The sequence below is a fragment of the Aquarana catesbeiana genome, linkage group LG06, assembly GCF_042186555.1.
Source record: "Aquarana catesbeiana isolate 2022-GZ linkage group LG06, ASM4218655v1, whole genome shotgun sequence".
NCBI lineage: Eukaryota > Metazoa > Chordata > Amphibia > Anura > Ranidae > Aquarana > Aquarana catesbeiana.
In genome coordinates, this window is record NC_133329.1 from 262,082,539 (window position 1) to 262,097,155 (window position 14,617).

A 14,617-nucleotide genomic window follows, 5' to 3' on the forward strand; every position below is an offset into this window, starting at 1 on the left:
AAAGTCCTTGTAGGTCTTATTTTCAGGGTAGGGCTTATTTCCGGGGAAACAGGGTAGGGCTTATTTAGGGGGGTAGGGCTTATATTGCAGCCATCACTGACAATCACGCTAGGTCTTATTTTTGGGGAAACAGGGTAGTAATAGTTTTTTTTACTAGGGACAGTCAGCACAGGCAAATTTAGGCAGGCCTGTGCTGCAAGCTAGGCCTGTCTGTTTTGATCTGGGGGCTGGGAGTGGTCAGAGTAGCAGTGGGTGTGACCACCTGTGCTCTAGTTCTGGGGTGCCTCCCCTGCTTCCAGGGAGAAGATTCTGGAAGAGGGGCTGGGCCTGGAACTGGAGTGGCAGGCAGCTCATGTGGGAGCCCTGACCAATCCCCAGTTGTTATTGGCAGGGTGTGGGCCTCCTATATAAGAGGTGATATGCCACTGAGGAGGGTTGTCGGCTGAGTGAAGTGAGGAATGGAATACTAGGCAGCAGCAGGAGGGCACTCCCATATGGGGGGGTGTACTGATCGCAGGAGGAAGCCCAGGGAGAGCTGTGAAGGAACTTTGCCTCTACACATTGGCAATGTCTTTATCACCCACGGTCAGTGGTAAAGAACTCCTGGAGCAGAGGGGCAGGTGAAGCTGTCGGAACATATGGTCCGGTCAAGTTCCTCATCAAGGACTCAATGCAGTGGAAAGTCGGTGAGCGTTACCATAGTGGGGGGGCTGGATGTGCCAGGAAGTCTGTGAGGGAACTTTGCTTTTACATGGTCATTAGCAAAGTCTTCATCATGCACACGGTAAATGATGGCGAGTCCTGGATCAGAGAAGAGACTGTGGGGATCTGTGTCAAATCGATGTTGCCTGAGGGCACAGGATTTGCAAGTTGGGCTGAGAGGTGCTACAGGCCTCAGGCCTAGTAGCAGTGAGCAACCAGAGCCTTTTTAGGGGCTTATTCAGAGTGGGTCCTTATTGGAGCAGCAGCAGGGATGGCCTGCAACACAGGTTGCCAGGTTTTATCCACACATACCGCTTAGAGTTAAGGCCAAAAAGTTCTATCTTGGTCTCATCAGACCAGAGAATCTTATTTCTCACCATCTTGGAGTCTTTCAGGTGTTTTTTTAGCAAACTCTATGCAGGCTTTCATGTGTCTTGCACTGAGGACAGGCTTCCGTCGGGCCACTCTGCCATAAAGCCCCGACTGGTGGAGGGCTGCAGTGATGGTTGACCTTCTACAACTTTCTCCCATCTCCTGACTGCATCTCTGGAGCTCAGCCACAGTGATCTTTGGGTTCTTCTTTACCTCTCTCACCAAGGCTCTTCTCCCCCGATAGCTCAGTTTGGCCGGACGGCCAGCTCTAGGAAGGGTTCTGGTCGTCCCAAACGTCTTCCATTTAAGGATTATGGAGGCCACTGTGCTCTTAGGAACCTTAAGTGCAGCAGAACATTTTTTGTAACCTTGGCCAGATCTGTGCCTTGCCACAATTCTGTCTCTGAGCTCTTCAGGCAGTTCCTTTGACCTCATGATTCTCATTTGCTCTGACATGCACTGTGAGCTGTAAGGTCTTATATAGACAGGTGTGTGGCTTTCCTAATCAAGTCCAATCAGTATAATCAAACACATCTGGACTCAAATGAAGGTGTAGAACCATCTCAAGGATGATCAGAAGAAATGGACAGCACCTGAGTTAAATATATGAGTGTCACAGCAAAGGGTCTGAATACTTAGGACCATGTGATATTTCAGTTTTTCTTTTTTAATAAATCTGCAAAAATGTCAACAATTCTGTGTTTTTCTGTCAATATAGGGTGCTGTGTGTACATTAATGAGGAAAAAAAATGAACTTAAATGATTTTAGCAAATGGCTACAATATAACAAAGAGTGAAAAATCTAAGGGGGTCTGAATACTTTCCGTCCCCACTGTATATATATATATATATATATATATATATATATATATATACAGTATCTCACAAAAGTGAGTACACCCCTCACATTTTTTGTAAATATTTTATTATATCTTCTTTTCATGTGTCAACACTGAAGAAATGACACTTTGCTACAATGTAAAGTAGTGAGTGTACAGCATGTAAAACAGTGTAAATTTGCTGTCCCCTCAAAATAACTCATCACACAGCCATTAATGTCTAAACCGCTGGCAACAAAGTGAGTACACCCCTAAGTGAAAATGTCTAAATGTTCCCAATTAGCCATTTTCCCTCCCCGGTGTCTTGTGACTCGTTAGTTTTGCAAGGTCTCAGGTGTGAATGGGGAGCAGGTGTGTTAAATTTGGTGTTATTGCTCTTACTCTCTCATACTGGTCACTGGAAGTTCAGCATGGCACATCATGGCAAAGAACTCTCTGAGGATCTGAAAAAAAGAAGTGTTGCTCTACATAAAGATGGCCTAGGCTATAAGAAGATTGCCAAGACCCTGAAACTGAGCTGCAGCATGTTGGTCAAGACCATGCAGCGGTTTAACAGGACAGGGTCCACTCAGAACAGGCTTCGCCATGGACGACCAAAGAAGTTGAGTGTATGTGCTGAGCGTCATATCCAGAGGTTGTCTTTGGGAAATAGATGTATGAGTGCTGCCAGCATTGCTGTAGAGGTTGAAGGGGTGAGGGGTCAGCCTGTCAGTGCTCAGACCATACGCCGCAAACTGCATCAAATTGGTCTGCATGGCTGTCGTCCCAGAAGGAAGCCTCTTCTAAAGATGATGCACAAGCAAGCCCGCAAACAGTTTGCTGAAGTCAAGCAGACTAAGGACATGGATTACTGGAACCATGCCCTGATGTCTGATGAGACCAAGATAAACTTATTTGGTTCAGATGGTGTCAAGCATGTGTGGCGGCAACCAGGTGAGGAGTGCAAAGACAAGTGTGTCTTGCCTACAGGCAAGCATGGTGGTGGGAGTGTCATGGTCTGGGGCTGCATCAGTGCTGCCGGCACTGAGGAACTACAGTTAATTGAGGGAACCATGAATACCAACATGTACTGTGACATACTGAAGCAGAGCCCGTGCCTTCAGAAACCGGGCCGCAGGGCAGTATTCCAACATGATAACGACCCAAAACACACCTCCAAGATGACCACTGCCTTGCTAAAGAAGCTGAGGGTAAGGGTGATGGACTGGCCAAGCATGTCTTCAGACCTAAACCTTATTGAGAATCTGTGGGGCATCCTCAAATGGAAGGTGGAGGAGAGGAAGGTCTCTAACATCCACCAACTTTGTGATGTCGTCATGGAGGAGTGGAAGAGGACTCAAGTGGCAACCTGTGAAGCTCTGGTAAACTCCACGCCCAAGAGGGTTAAATTAGTGCTGGAAAATAATGGTGGACAAAATTTTGACACTTTGGGCCCAATTTGGACATTTTCATCTAGGGGTGTACTCACTTTTGTTGACAGCTGTTTAGACATTAATGGCTGTGTGTTGCGTTCTTTTGAGGAGACAGCAAATTTACACTGTTATACAAGCTGTACACTCACTACTTTACATTGTAACAAAGTGTCATTTCTTCAGTGTTGTCACATGAAAAGATATAATAAAGTATTTATAAAAATGTAAGGGGTGTACTCACTTTTGTGAGATACTGTATATGTATATATATACTGTATATCTATATATAGATATATAGATATGTATATCTATATATAGATAGATAGATAGATATATATATATAGATATATATATCTATATATATCTATATAGATAGATATATCTATATATATATAGATAGATATATCTATATAGATAGATCTATCTATCTATATAGATATATCTATCTATATATATATATATATATATTTTTTTTTTTTACTCTCTGCTAGAAAACACATCCAATAAAAAAAAATAGAAAAAATCAAATCTCTTCATCAGCTTAGGCCAATATGTATTCTGCTACATATTTTTGGTAAGAAAAATCCCAAATAAGTGTATATTGATTGGTTTGGGCAAAAGTTATAGCTTGTTTAAACTATGGGATATTTTTTTTTGTTTACTAGTCGGCGATCAGCGACTTATATCAGCGACCGCGATATAGCGGTGGACAGTTGGACACTAACTGACACTTTTGGCACTTTTTGGGAACCAGTGACACTAATACATTGATCAGTGCTAAAAAAAAAGCACTGTCACTGTACTAATGACACTCACTGAGAAGGGATTAACATCAGGGGCGATCAAAGGGTTACCTGTGTGCCTAGCTAGTGCCTTTGTGTATTGTGGGAGGTGCTTTTACTAGGGGAAGGCAGGAACACAGGATCCATGTCTTTCCTACTTACAGAACAGCGATCTGCCTTGTTTACATAGGCAGAACGCCATTCTCCCTCTGTACCAAAGGATCAGCGGGTGCTGGCGGACATCGTGTCCGTGGTACCCGCCGAACAGCTCCGGCTATGTATAATCACTGCGGGAGTGGGCTGGCGGTGGAGCGCATGCATGCCCCCAACCCGGAAGTGCCACTTTGCCACCCTATATGTAAGTTATACAGCCAGCAAGTGGTTAATGCACCTATAGTGTTAATGAGCATTTTGGATACATTGCACAGGCACTTAAGTTGCATCAGGTGATGCTCCTGAAGCCCCTTGTGAGATTTTTTTTTTTTACAAGGCTGAAATGGGAAGTGATCACTTCTGATGCTATGCAACTGAGCCTTAAATGCACTGAAAAAAAACCATAGGCACGTTTACAGTGCATTTCAAAAGAAGTGAATGGAGACGATTGCTAAGCATCAATGCCTGCTGAACTTGGCAGGCAGTGATATTTTTACCTCGCCACAACACAAGGCAATACTAATGCTGCAGTGTGAACACCTTCATCTGCTCCCTATTTTAACAATTTTGTGTTCTGTTGATAGGCGGTCAGGAGGTGGTAACAACACAACTCAACTGCGTATTTTCAACACCTGATTGAAAGCACCCAAAGACATTTGAAGGAGAAATCTAATGCTAAATAATAATAAAGAAGCTTGGTAGATGATTCAGTCTGCAAATATTTCCTCATAACTGAAATATCAGTTGTGGATAGGGATGCCACCCGGACAGTCCAGGTTTTGAATCTTGTGTCTTGTGAGTTTCAGTGAATCCCGGACACATTATTCAGGCAGGAATGTAGCTTGGAACAGGGCCTGACAGAAGGGTGAGGGGTCACTATGTGTACAACATTACTATTATCTTTGGAGTGCACAAAGGTGTCCCAGGTCTGTTACAATCCTAGTGGATACAAAAAAAATTACTGTCCGCCTCTAAAGTGTTCGAGTTTGGCTGGAAGAAAAAGTGTCAACCCTAATTGTGGATGGGCTGCACATTTAAAATATAACTAAATGCATGACTTTATTTTTAGTTTTGGATAGAGTGGAGAGGGATTAGAACTCCTGTCGGTTTTTATTGCTGTCTGTGCCCCTGATAAGGAGATTCAGTCTCTCTATTTGTTCTGTTTACCATTCTCTTTGAAAGTGAAAGTAAAAGAAAATCCCAAGTTATGGGTTGTCCCCAGAAAAGTAATTGAGGGAAAATCTTCCAATGGAGACACTAGTTCTGGTGACCCAGGGGTTCCCAAGGATATCCTTAATTTGCAGGGATTTCCTCTCACTTCCTGTTTTGGCTATGGGACAGGAAGTGAAGGGAAATCTTCGCTATGGGACACAGATGGCGGAAAAAAAAAGAACCTTACAGGGGTTATAACCCTCCCTTGCTCTATCCAAAATAAAAGAAAAAAAAGTTTTGCATATAGTTCTACTTTAATCATCAACCTGCTAAATAAAAGGTTCCTGAAATTCAAAATATACTCACCAAAAGCTTTTTCTGTGCTGACAGCAGGAAAAAACTTTCCTTTAAAAAAAATTGTTAAATAGAATTGCTTCTTTTGCTATGTCACATGTGGCATGACTGTGAAAAAGTGACAAAATCTACAGAAAGTATTAAAATAATACCATAGAAGAGTCTATGGGCTAATGAACAAACAAAAGTGGGTTACACTAGTTCGAATATCCTAAGTAACTGTTGTCACATTTGTTTATGCTACATGAAGAGGTGTACCTTTTTATAACTGTAATGGGACTTTATCTTAAAGGTATATCCAATGAATCAGAAATGCAGAGGCTACTGTGTGATAATAAATAATTCAGACTTCCTTAAGAGTGACACAAGGACAGGAACTGAAAAAGATGCTGGTAAGTTATATATATATATATATATATATATTTGGAAGCCCAGACAATCTACACAATTAAAATATGTTATTACAAAGTTGTATTCTGTTAGCCAATGAAAAACTAGAATCTACAGTTTTATATAATTTGACATGATTTGGGGTGTTTTATGAGCTTGCAGATATAATCTGCAAAGTCAACATGGAGGAATCATATAACTCATTAGGGGAGATGAACTAAAATGGTGCACACAGAAGAATCTGGTACAGCTGTGCATAAAAACCAACTGCTCTAAAGCACACTCATGCACCCACACACACAACATCCTTTTTGTAATGCCACTGAGTATAGGTACTGACCTGTGATACAGATGTGCCAAGATATTAAGTAAAGAAGTTGGACTTAGCTACTGGCTGGAGTGGTATTATTCAAAGAGGATGCCTGTGTTCCAAAGTGACAGTGGGGTTTATTTACTAAAACTGGAAAGTGCAAAATCTTGTACAGCTCTGCATGGTAGCTAATCCGCTTCTAACTTCAGCTTGATCGATTAAAGAGTTGTAAAGGCAGAAGGTTTTTTATCTTAATGTGTATGCATTACCATTAAAAAACCTTTGTGTAGCAGCCACCCCAGCACCCCCTAATTACTTACCTGAGCCCCATCTCTCTCCAGCAATGTCTATGAATGTCTAAGCCATCCAGGACACTCCTCCTGATTGGCTGAGACACAGCACTGGCTCCCATGGCTGCCAATCAAAGTCAGTCAGCCAATCAGGGGAGAGAGGGGGCGGGGCCAGGTCTCCATGTCTGAATAGACACACGGAGCTGTGACTCGGCTCCAGTGCCCCCATAGGAAGCTGATGACTGTGGGGGCACTCGATAGGAGGGAGGGGGCAGGACCAGCAAAGGGGGAATCAAGAAGAGGAGGATCCGGACTGCTCTGTGCAAAACCAGCTGCACAGAGGAGGTAAGTATAAAATGTTTGTTTTTTTTTTTTCTTATACAAGACTTTACAATCTCTTTAAGCTTTGACAAAAAAAAAACTGGAAGCTGATTGGTTACTATGCCAAGCAGTACCAGATTTTGCATTCTCCAGTTTTAGCAAATCAACCCCAGTTTGTTAAGATGGTCCATACACAGTTAGGTGATCTTTCATAATATGCTGCACTGCTGTGTGTACATGGGATCCTGAATACAAGTATGAAGTGTAAACCTGGTTAGGAGTTAGTGATGGCTAGGAGGAAGTGGTCTACTTTCCTGGTGGTGAGAAGAGGACTCCTCAAATGGAACAAGCATTGGGTAACCTGAGCCCCCCTGTGCCTCATGGACCCCAGGTACATGGTGAGATCATCTAAGCCAGGGGTGTCCAACCTTTTGACCTTTCTGGGCCACATTGGAAGAAGAGGAATAGCTGATAAGCATAAAAAGTCGGGCAGATCATAAGTTAAGGATCACTGGTGTAGATAATTTACCTTCATTTTTTGTAATATTTTTTATTATAAAAGTAAACATAAAACAAGTGCAATATTCAACACTGTTTTTGTTTTTAAACTAACGCATCAATATCTGGACGGAGTAGCAATTCTCAATGAATTTCCAAGGTGCCCATCAGATATTTTGATTTTTGCCCTTCCTGTGCTTCACCCTTGAAAATAGTTGCTTACAAATATAGGTGCTGCTGAAAACTGATGACACAAATAAGGTGTGATTGAGAAGAGTGAGATATTTTTCTTTGGGGAGATAAAACATATAAAAGTCCAGTAAAGAGTTCTTCCGCCGCATGTGTTCGCTAAGTGTAAATGCATTTTTACAGAAAAAAAAATCAACATTTTTAAATAAGTTTATGATTTTGTGTTGGGCCGCATTTATAGCTGTCTTGGGCCACATTCAGCCCCTGGGCCGCAGGTTGGACACCCTTGATCTAAGCCATAGCCTGTTTAGCGCCACCCCAGAAGGAGCCACTTAAGTATATTTGGTTCTGTACTCAACCCCAAGAACAGACTCCTCTGGCACACCTAGTAAATAAACAATACTATAGACACAACAGTAGTAAACCAGATAGAAGAATCTTTACCAAAAGACCTTTCTTTCCTTTTTCTTTGCAATAAAGCAAACAGTAGTATATAGCCAAGCAACAGCTATCTATAACCAACTCTAATTATTGAGCAGTATAGCACTGAGACAAATACAAAGTATAACTAACACAGTTTTAAACTACTTAAAAGTAACCTATGTGCTCAGACATAAGGGGGGGGGGGGGGGTGCAGAGACGTCTTATTACCGGCCAACCTGTTTCCCTAAAATCCTGAGCTCACAGGTCATGAAGGTATATGCATTATACAATATGCAAACAATATCAACTTGCATTTTGAAAGTCAGAGTACAAGTGTTTTGCACTGAGTCCTTGCCTGAGTAAAGGAGAAACATGGAAGTCCTCACAGTGGAGATGTCTGGTATCTTCAGCTAGCTTAAAGGGCCAGACACATCTCTAGAAAATTAAAGGGGTTGTAAAGGTAAAAGTTTGTTCACCTTAATGCATTCTATGCATTAAGGTAAAAAAACATCTGACAATACCGCCCCCCCAGCCCCCCCGTTTTACTTACCTGACCCCTCGAAAGTCCCGCGCTCGCTCCCGACATCCCTTTCGTCGCTCAGCCTGGCCGCTGATTGGTCACAGTTGATGGATTGGAAGCAGCACAGCCATTGGCTCGTGCTGCTGTCAATCACATCCAATGACGCGGCGTGTCGGGTGGCGAGGCCGAGTGATACAGTGAGCGGCTATGGCTGCCGGCTGTATCACGGGAGCGCGCCCGCAAGCATTCAACACCATGCGAGGGAGCTTGCATGAAAGTGTTGAGTCCTTGCGGGGGAAGTCGAGACAGCCGCCGAGGGACCCCAGAAGACTAGGTTCGGGGCCACTCTGTGCAAAACGAGCTACACAGTGGAGGTAAGTATAACATGTTTGTTTGTTATTTAAAAAAAAAATAATAATAACTTGAGTTCCTTTTAACTCAAGGGTAAAGGGCAACTGATGTGAAGTGTCTCCTGGGGGAGGCTCTGACAAGAAGACAGGGTAAAGGTGTCTGCATGCAGTGTCTATTAGGAATGATTGATTTGTGCAAGATGGGTTACTGACTGTTCACTAATCCGGCGACACCAGGGCCCGAGGCAATAGATGTTCCGGGACAGGCTCTCTAGGAATGCCCGAATGCCAATCCGACAGCAGGAGGGCACAGCGATGTCTGCAGATATGCACCCGGGATACCCCGAGTTTCCTCTGGTGAGATGTCCGTGACTGACCAACCATGGAGCTACGGCGGGATAGGCACACTGACAGAAAAGCAGCAGCTCCTCTGACTTATGTCCGATCTTTTCCTTGCCTTGTGTCTCTCTCCCAGCTCCCAGGCAGCCTTGTGGTGTCCCAGTCCTCCCCTTCCGAGTGGGCATGCTAGGGTGGGCAGTTTTTCCCCCAGGGATAGCTGTGAGGTTTAATTTACTGAGGACTACATTTCCCAGAATCCTTTGCTGCTTCTGGTGTCCTGGCTAATTGGCTCTCCTCCTGCCAATGAAGAAGCAGGGGAGGAAGCAGGGTGGGCGGCTGCCTGTGTGAGCTCTGCTCGCATAAAGTATAGAGTCCGTGAGAAGAGGGAGAGGGGAATTCCCCTGCAGCTGCTGATAGGCTCCTGTGTCCCTCTCGGAGCAGCATGTGAGCCCTGGTGGCAGCCAGCAGGGGGTGCAGGGCCGTGGGTGGCTATCCGACACCCGCTACACCTGCAACCATGAGAAAAATTTACCCCCTGTGAGGTAACTCTTGACCGTAGAGGGGGGAAGGGGTTTCAAACCTGCGATCTGCACACTCAGAGAGCAGACAGGATGGATCTGTGTGGGATTTTGGTGGTTACAGTATAGAAAAGGTAGCACTGGAAAGCTCTGTATATCTGTAGGCCACCTGGGAATCAACAAATATGATGGATGACTAAGGTGCAGCCTACATGCTCTTACTGCCTTAAAGTGTTTGTTACCACAACATTCCATATTCCTGATATGTGCCTGCTGTACCATGTACTTGTATGAAGAAGTCTCCTGTTCTTTTTGTATTGCTTCCTTTGTGTGCTTTCCTATTAAAAACTGACCACACTAAGCAGGAGAGCACAACATGGTAAGTTCTCTAGCTGTGCTAGGAACTCAGTGTAATCTCCTCCAATGATAAGACCTGGCTTGACACGCCCCTGCTGCACAGCCATTCACTGGGGAGCTCAGTGTGCTGCTGCTGCTTCTCCTCCCCCTAGCTCCTATGCAGCTGAGAATAGAGGGAATGTGATCACTAATAAAAAAGGGAAAAAAGGTATTTATAATGTTTTTTTTTTAATATCTATACAAAAATGTTTTGCCTTTCATTTCTATTTTAAACTGAATAGGTTTAAAAAATCACTTTAAACCCTGTACACACGATCAGAATATCGTACAAAAAAATACTGCTTGCAAAGTGATCGTATGATAATCTGATCATTAGTACACAGCTGTCGTCTGAAATTTTCCGAAGGGAAAAACAGGAAAAATGTTCTCCTACGTTACCAGATCGTACGATCTTTGTTTAATCTGTACCGTTTTCATCCAAAAATACAATACAAATACATTACATCACTTACGATTTTTTATTCTGTTGTACGAGAATTTTTGTACTTTAGTAACCTATTTATTTTTCGATATGGAGACCAGCATGCAAAAAAAAGGACGACCAATCGTCCAATAATCTCATTGTGTGTACTAGGCTTTAGTCTATATTAATTTACAAACTGTACAAGAAATATCTAGGAACAAGTACAGCAAGCACAGTGCTGTACTCCCCCCCCCCCCCCCCCACAGGAAAACTGCCATTTTGACACTCACTTCCTTTGTGAGCAAAGCTGCTTCTGGAAGAAAATCATTGTACTTGCAACAACACAATGACTGAGCTGTTGCTTTTGCTCCCCCCCCCCAGAAAAAGTTTCAAAACAAAACATGGCTGTCTGCCCTTGGTTCACTGTGTGCGACCTGTCAGAATGTGTAACGGAAGTAACGTTACTTCGCCACCATCTTGCTACACCCTGCACTCCTCCACAATAGGGATACACTGAGAAGGGGCAAGTGGGCATCTTGTTACACCCACCGGAGTTTTGAATTTTACACTTATTTTAAACAGTAAACTGAGTTTATATAGTGTAATACAGTACTTAGAACTCCGTCTGACTGTTTAGATGTTGAATAAGCGAACTTATGACCGATTAGCAAACCTGTAAGATCAGCAGGCTTGCCGTTGCTTATAAAATTCAACATCTAAACAGTCATACGGATTTCTAAGTGCTGTATTTCACTATACAGTCAGGTCCATTAATATTGGGACATTGACACAATTCTAATCTTTTTGGCTCTATACACCACCACAATGGATTTGAAATGAAACGAACAAGATGTGCTTTAACTGCAGACTTTCGGCTTTAATTTGAGGGTATTTACATTCAAATCAGGAATTGTTGTAGGAATTACAACAGTTTGTATATGTGCCTCCCACTTTTTAAGGGACCAAAAGTAATGGAACAATTGGCTGCTCAGCTGTTCCATGGCCAGGTGTGTGTTATTCCCTCATTATCCCATTTACAAGGAGCAGATAAAAGGTCCAGAGTTAATTCCAAGTGTGCTATTTGCATTTGGAATCTGTTGCTGTCAACTCTCAATATGAGATCCAAAGAGCTGTCACTATCAGTGAAGCAAGCCATCATTAGGCTGAAAAAACAAAACAAACCCATCAGAGAGATAGCAAAAAACATTAGGTGTGGCCAAATCAACTGTTTGGAACATCCTTAAAAAGAAAGAACACACCGGTGAGCTCAGCAACACCAAAAGACCCAGAAGACCACGTAAAAGAACTGTGGTGGATGACCGAAGAATTCTTTCCCTGGTGAAGAAAACACCCTTCACAACAGTTGGCCAGATCAAGAACACTCTTCAGGAGGTAGGTGTATGTATGTCAAAGTCAACAATCAAGAGAAGACTTCACCAGAGTGAATACAGAGGGTTCACCACAAGATGTAAACCATTGGTGAGCCTCAAAAACAGGAAGGCCAGATTAGAGTTTGCCAAACAACATCTAAAAAAGCCTTCACAGTTCTGGAACAACATCCTATGGACAGATGAAACCAAGATCAACTTGTACCAGAGTGATGGGAAGAGAAGAGTATGGAGAAGGAAAGGAACTGCTCATGATCCAAAGCATACCACCTCATCAGTGAAGCATGGCTGTGGTAGTGTCATGTACAACATGTACATGTGAGCGCTACATTCAACCAATATAGAACAGTTAGAGCCCCCCAAAAATACATATATTGTTCTAATACAAAGAGAGGAATAATAATAATAAGAAATACAAATATAAAATTATGCTAATCAGCATAAATCTAAACTGCTGAAGTCCAAAATGAAACTAAACTGAATTAGTCCATAAGAGACAACTGTAGAAGGCAGCCCTGTAGATTAGGATGAAGCAATCCTCTAGGTACTGAAGGAAAAAAAACAACAGTGGCGCCACTCTAAGTGCAGTATTAAAACCAAATTTAATATATCTTTAAAATCAAGTACTCACAAGGGTACAAGTTAACAGGCATGCAAAGAGTAAGATGATCATGCCAGGTGTCCCAGATGAAGTATAGGATCACATCGTGTGGTGGCGTTCTATTCTTCTGACAGGCCTGAGGAAGGAGCGTAGCTCCGCAAACGCGTCGCCTATCCCAGCACAGACCCGGAAGTGACCCTGCTCCCCGGATTGTACACAGTGCGTTCCAGCGGCAGGACACAGCAAGCATTCAGCAGCGCAGCCTGTCAGAAGAATAGAACGCCACCACACGATGTGATCCTATACTTCATCTGGGACACCTGGCATGATTATCTTACTCTTTGCACGCCTGTTAACTTGTACCCTTGTGAGTACTTGATTTTAAAGATATATTAAATTTGGTTTTAATACTGCACTTAGAGTGGCGCCACTGTTGTTTTTTTTTTTTCCTGTGGTAGTGTCATGGCATGGGCATGTATGGCTGTCATTGGAACTGGTTCTCTTGTATTTATTGATGATGTGACTGCTGACAAAAGCAGCAGGATGAATTCTGAAGTGTTTCGGGCAATATTATTTGCTCATATTCAGCAAAATGCTTCAGAACTCATTGGATGGCGCTTAACAGTGCAGATGGACAATGAGCATACTGCGAAAGCAACCAAAGTGGAATGTTATGCAATGGCCAAGTCAATCACCTGACCTGAATCCGATTGAGCATGCATTTCACTTGCTGAAGACAAAACTGAAGGGAAAATGCCTCAAGAACAAGCAGGAACTGAAGACAGTTGCAGTAGAGGCCTGGCAGAGCATCACCAGGGATGAAACCCAGCGTCTGGTGATGTCTATGCGTTCCAGACTTCAGGCTGTAATTGACTGCAAAGGATTTGCAACCGAGTATTAAAAAGTGAAAGTTTGATGGATGATTGTTAATCTGTCCCATTACTTTTGGTCCCTTAAAAAGTGGGAGGCACATATACAAACTGTTGTAATTCCTACACCATTCACCTGATTTGGATGTAAATACCCTCAAATTAAAGCTGAAAGTCTGCAGCACATCTTGTTTGTTTCATTTCAAATCCATTGTGGTGATGTATAGATTCAGAAAGATTAGAATTGTGTTGATGTCCCAATATTTATGGACCTGGCTGTATAAACTCAGTTTACTGTTAAAAATAAGTGTTAAATTTAAAACTCCGGTAGGTGTAACAAGACGTCCACTTGCCCCTTTCTCAGTGCATCCTTACTGTGGAGGAGTGCAGGGTGTAGCAAGATGGCGGCGATGAAACGTCACTTCTATTACACATTCTGGTGGGTCGCCTAATCTGACGGAAAACACCTGCACCCCTATATCAGATACGTACCAGTGTAAATCTGTTCCCCAAGCCAAGCTGAAAGAAAGCAAGGAGGCACTTTCCCAATTCAAGAATCTGTATATGGAGTCATATTTGAACCCCTGGATCAACAGGATACCTCCAGGTAACCATATTTCAGCTTTGCCCTAACAAAAATCCTTTTTGCTTGCAAAAACTAAGGTATAGATGCGCTTTGTATATAATTGTTTAAATAATTATTGTTTTTTAAAAGTCCTGGCTACATGGCTTTCACCCCTAATAAGGCTTCACAACCAGTAACTTCTATGACAACTCTCTGTGTACATAACTACTTAAATTTATGTTTATATTATCTTACTATAATGCCCAGGACAGCAGAACTCACAAATGGCATTATTTTACTGCACAGTTCAGTCAATTATGTTCAGGCACTAGGAGAAGACGCAATAAAACAATGTAGCAGCGCTAATAAACGTGAAAAAATCAAAAATGAATAAGTCCATTACAATAATTAAATGTGGCTAGCATGAATGGTAAAAATCACAGTCCAGGGATGGCACATA

General features: G+C 42.7%; 1 protein-coding gene across 2 annotated transcripts in view; it reads left to right on the forward strand.

Annotated features, from left to right (window-relative positions):
• CASP10 (caspase 10) overlaps nt 1-14,617 on the forward strand; it is a 153,704-nt gene that overhangs the window by 121,496 nt on the left and 17,591 nt on the right. For both annotated transcript variants that reach the window (XM_073633255.1, XM_073633256.1), the window contains exon 9: nt 6,059-6,158. In XM_073633255.1, coding sequence (XP_073489356.1) covers nt 6,059-6,158 — 100 coding nt within the window. The remainder of the gene's footprint in view (nt 1-6,058; nt 6,159-14,617) is intronic.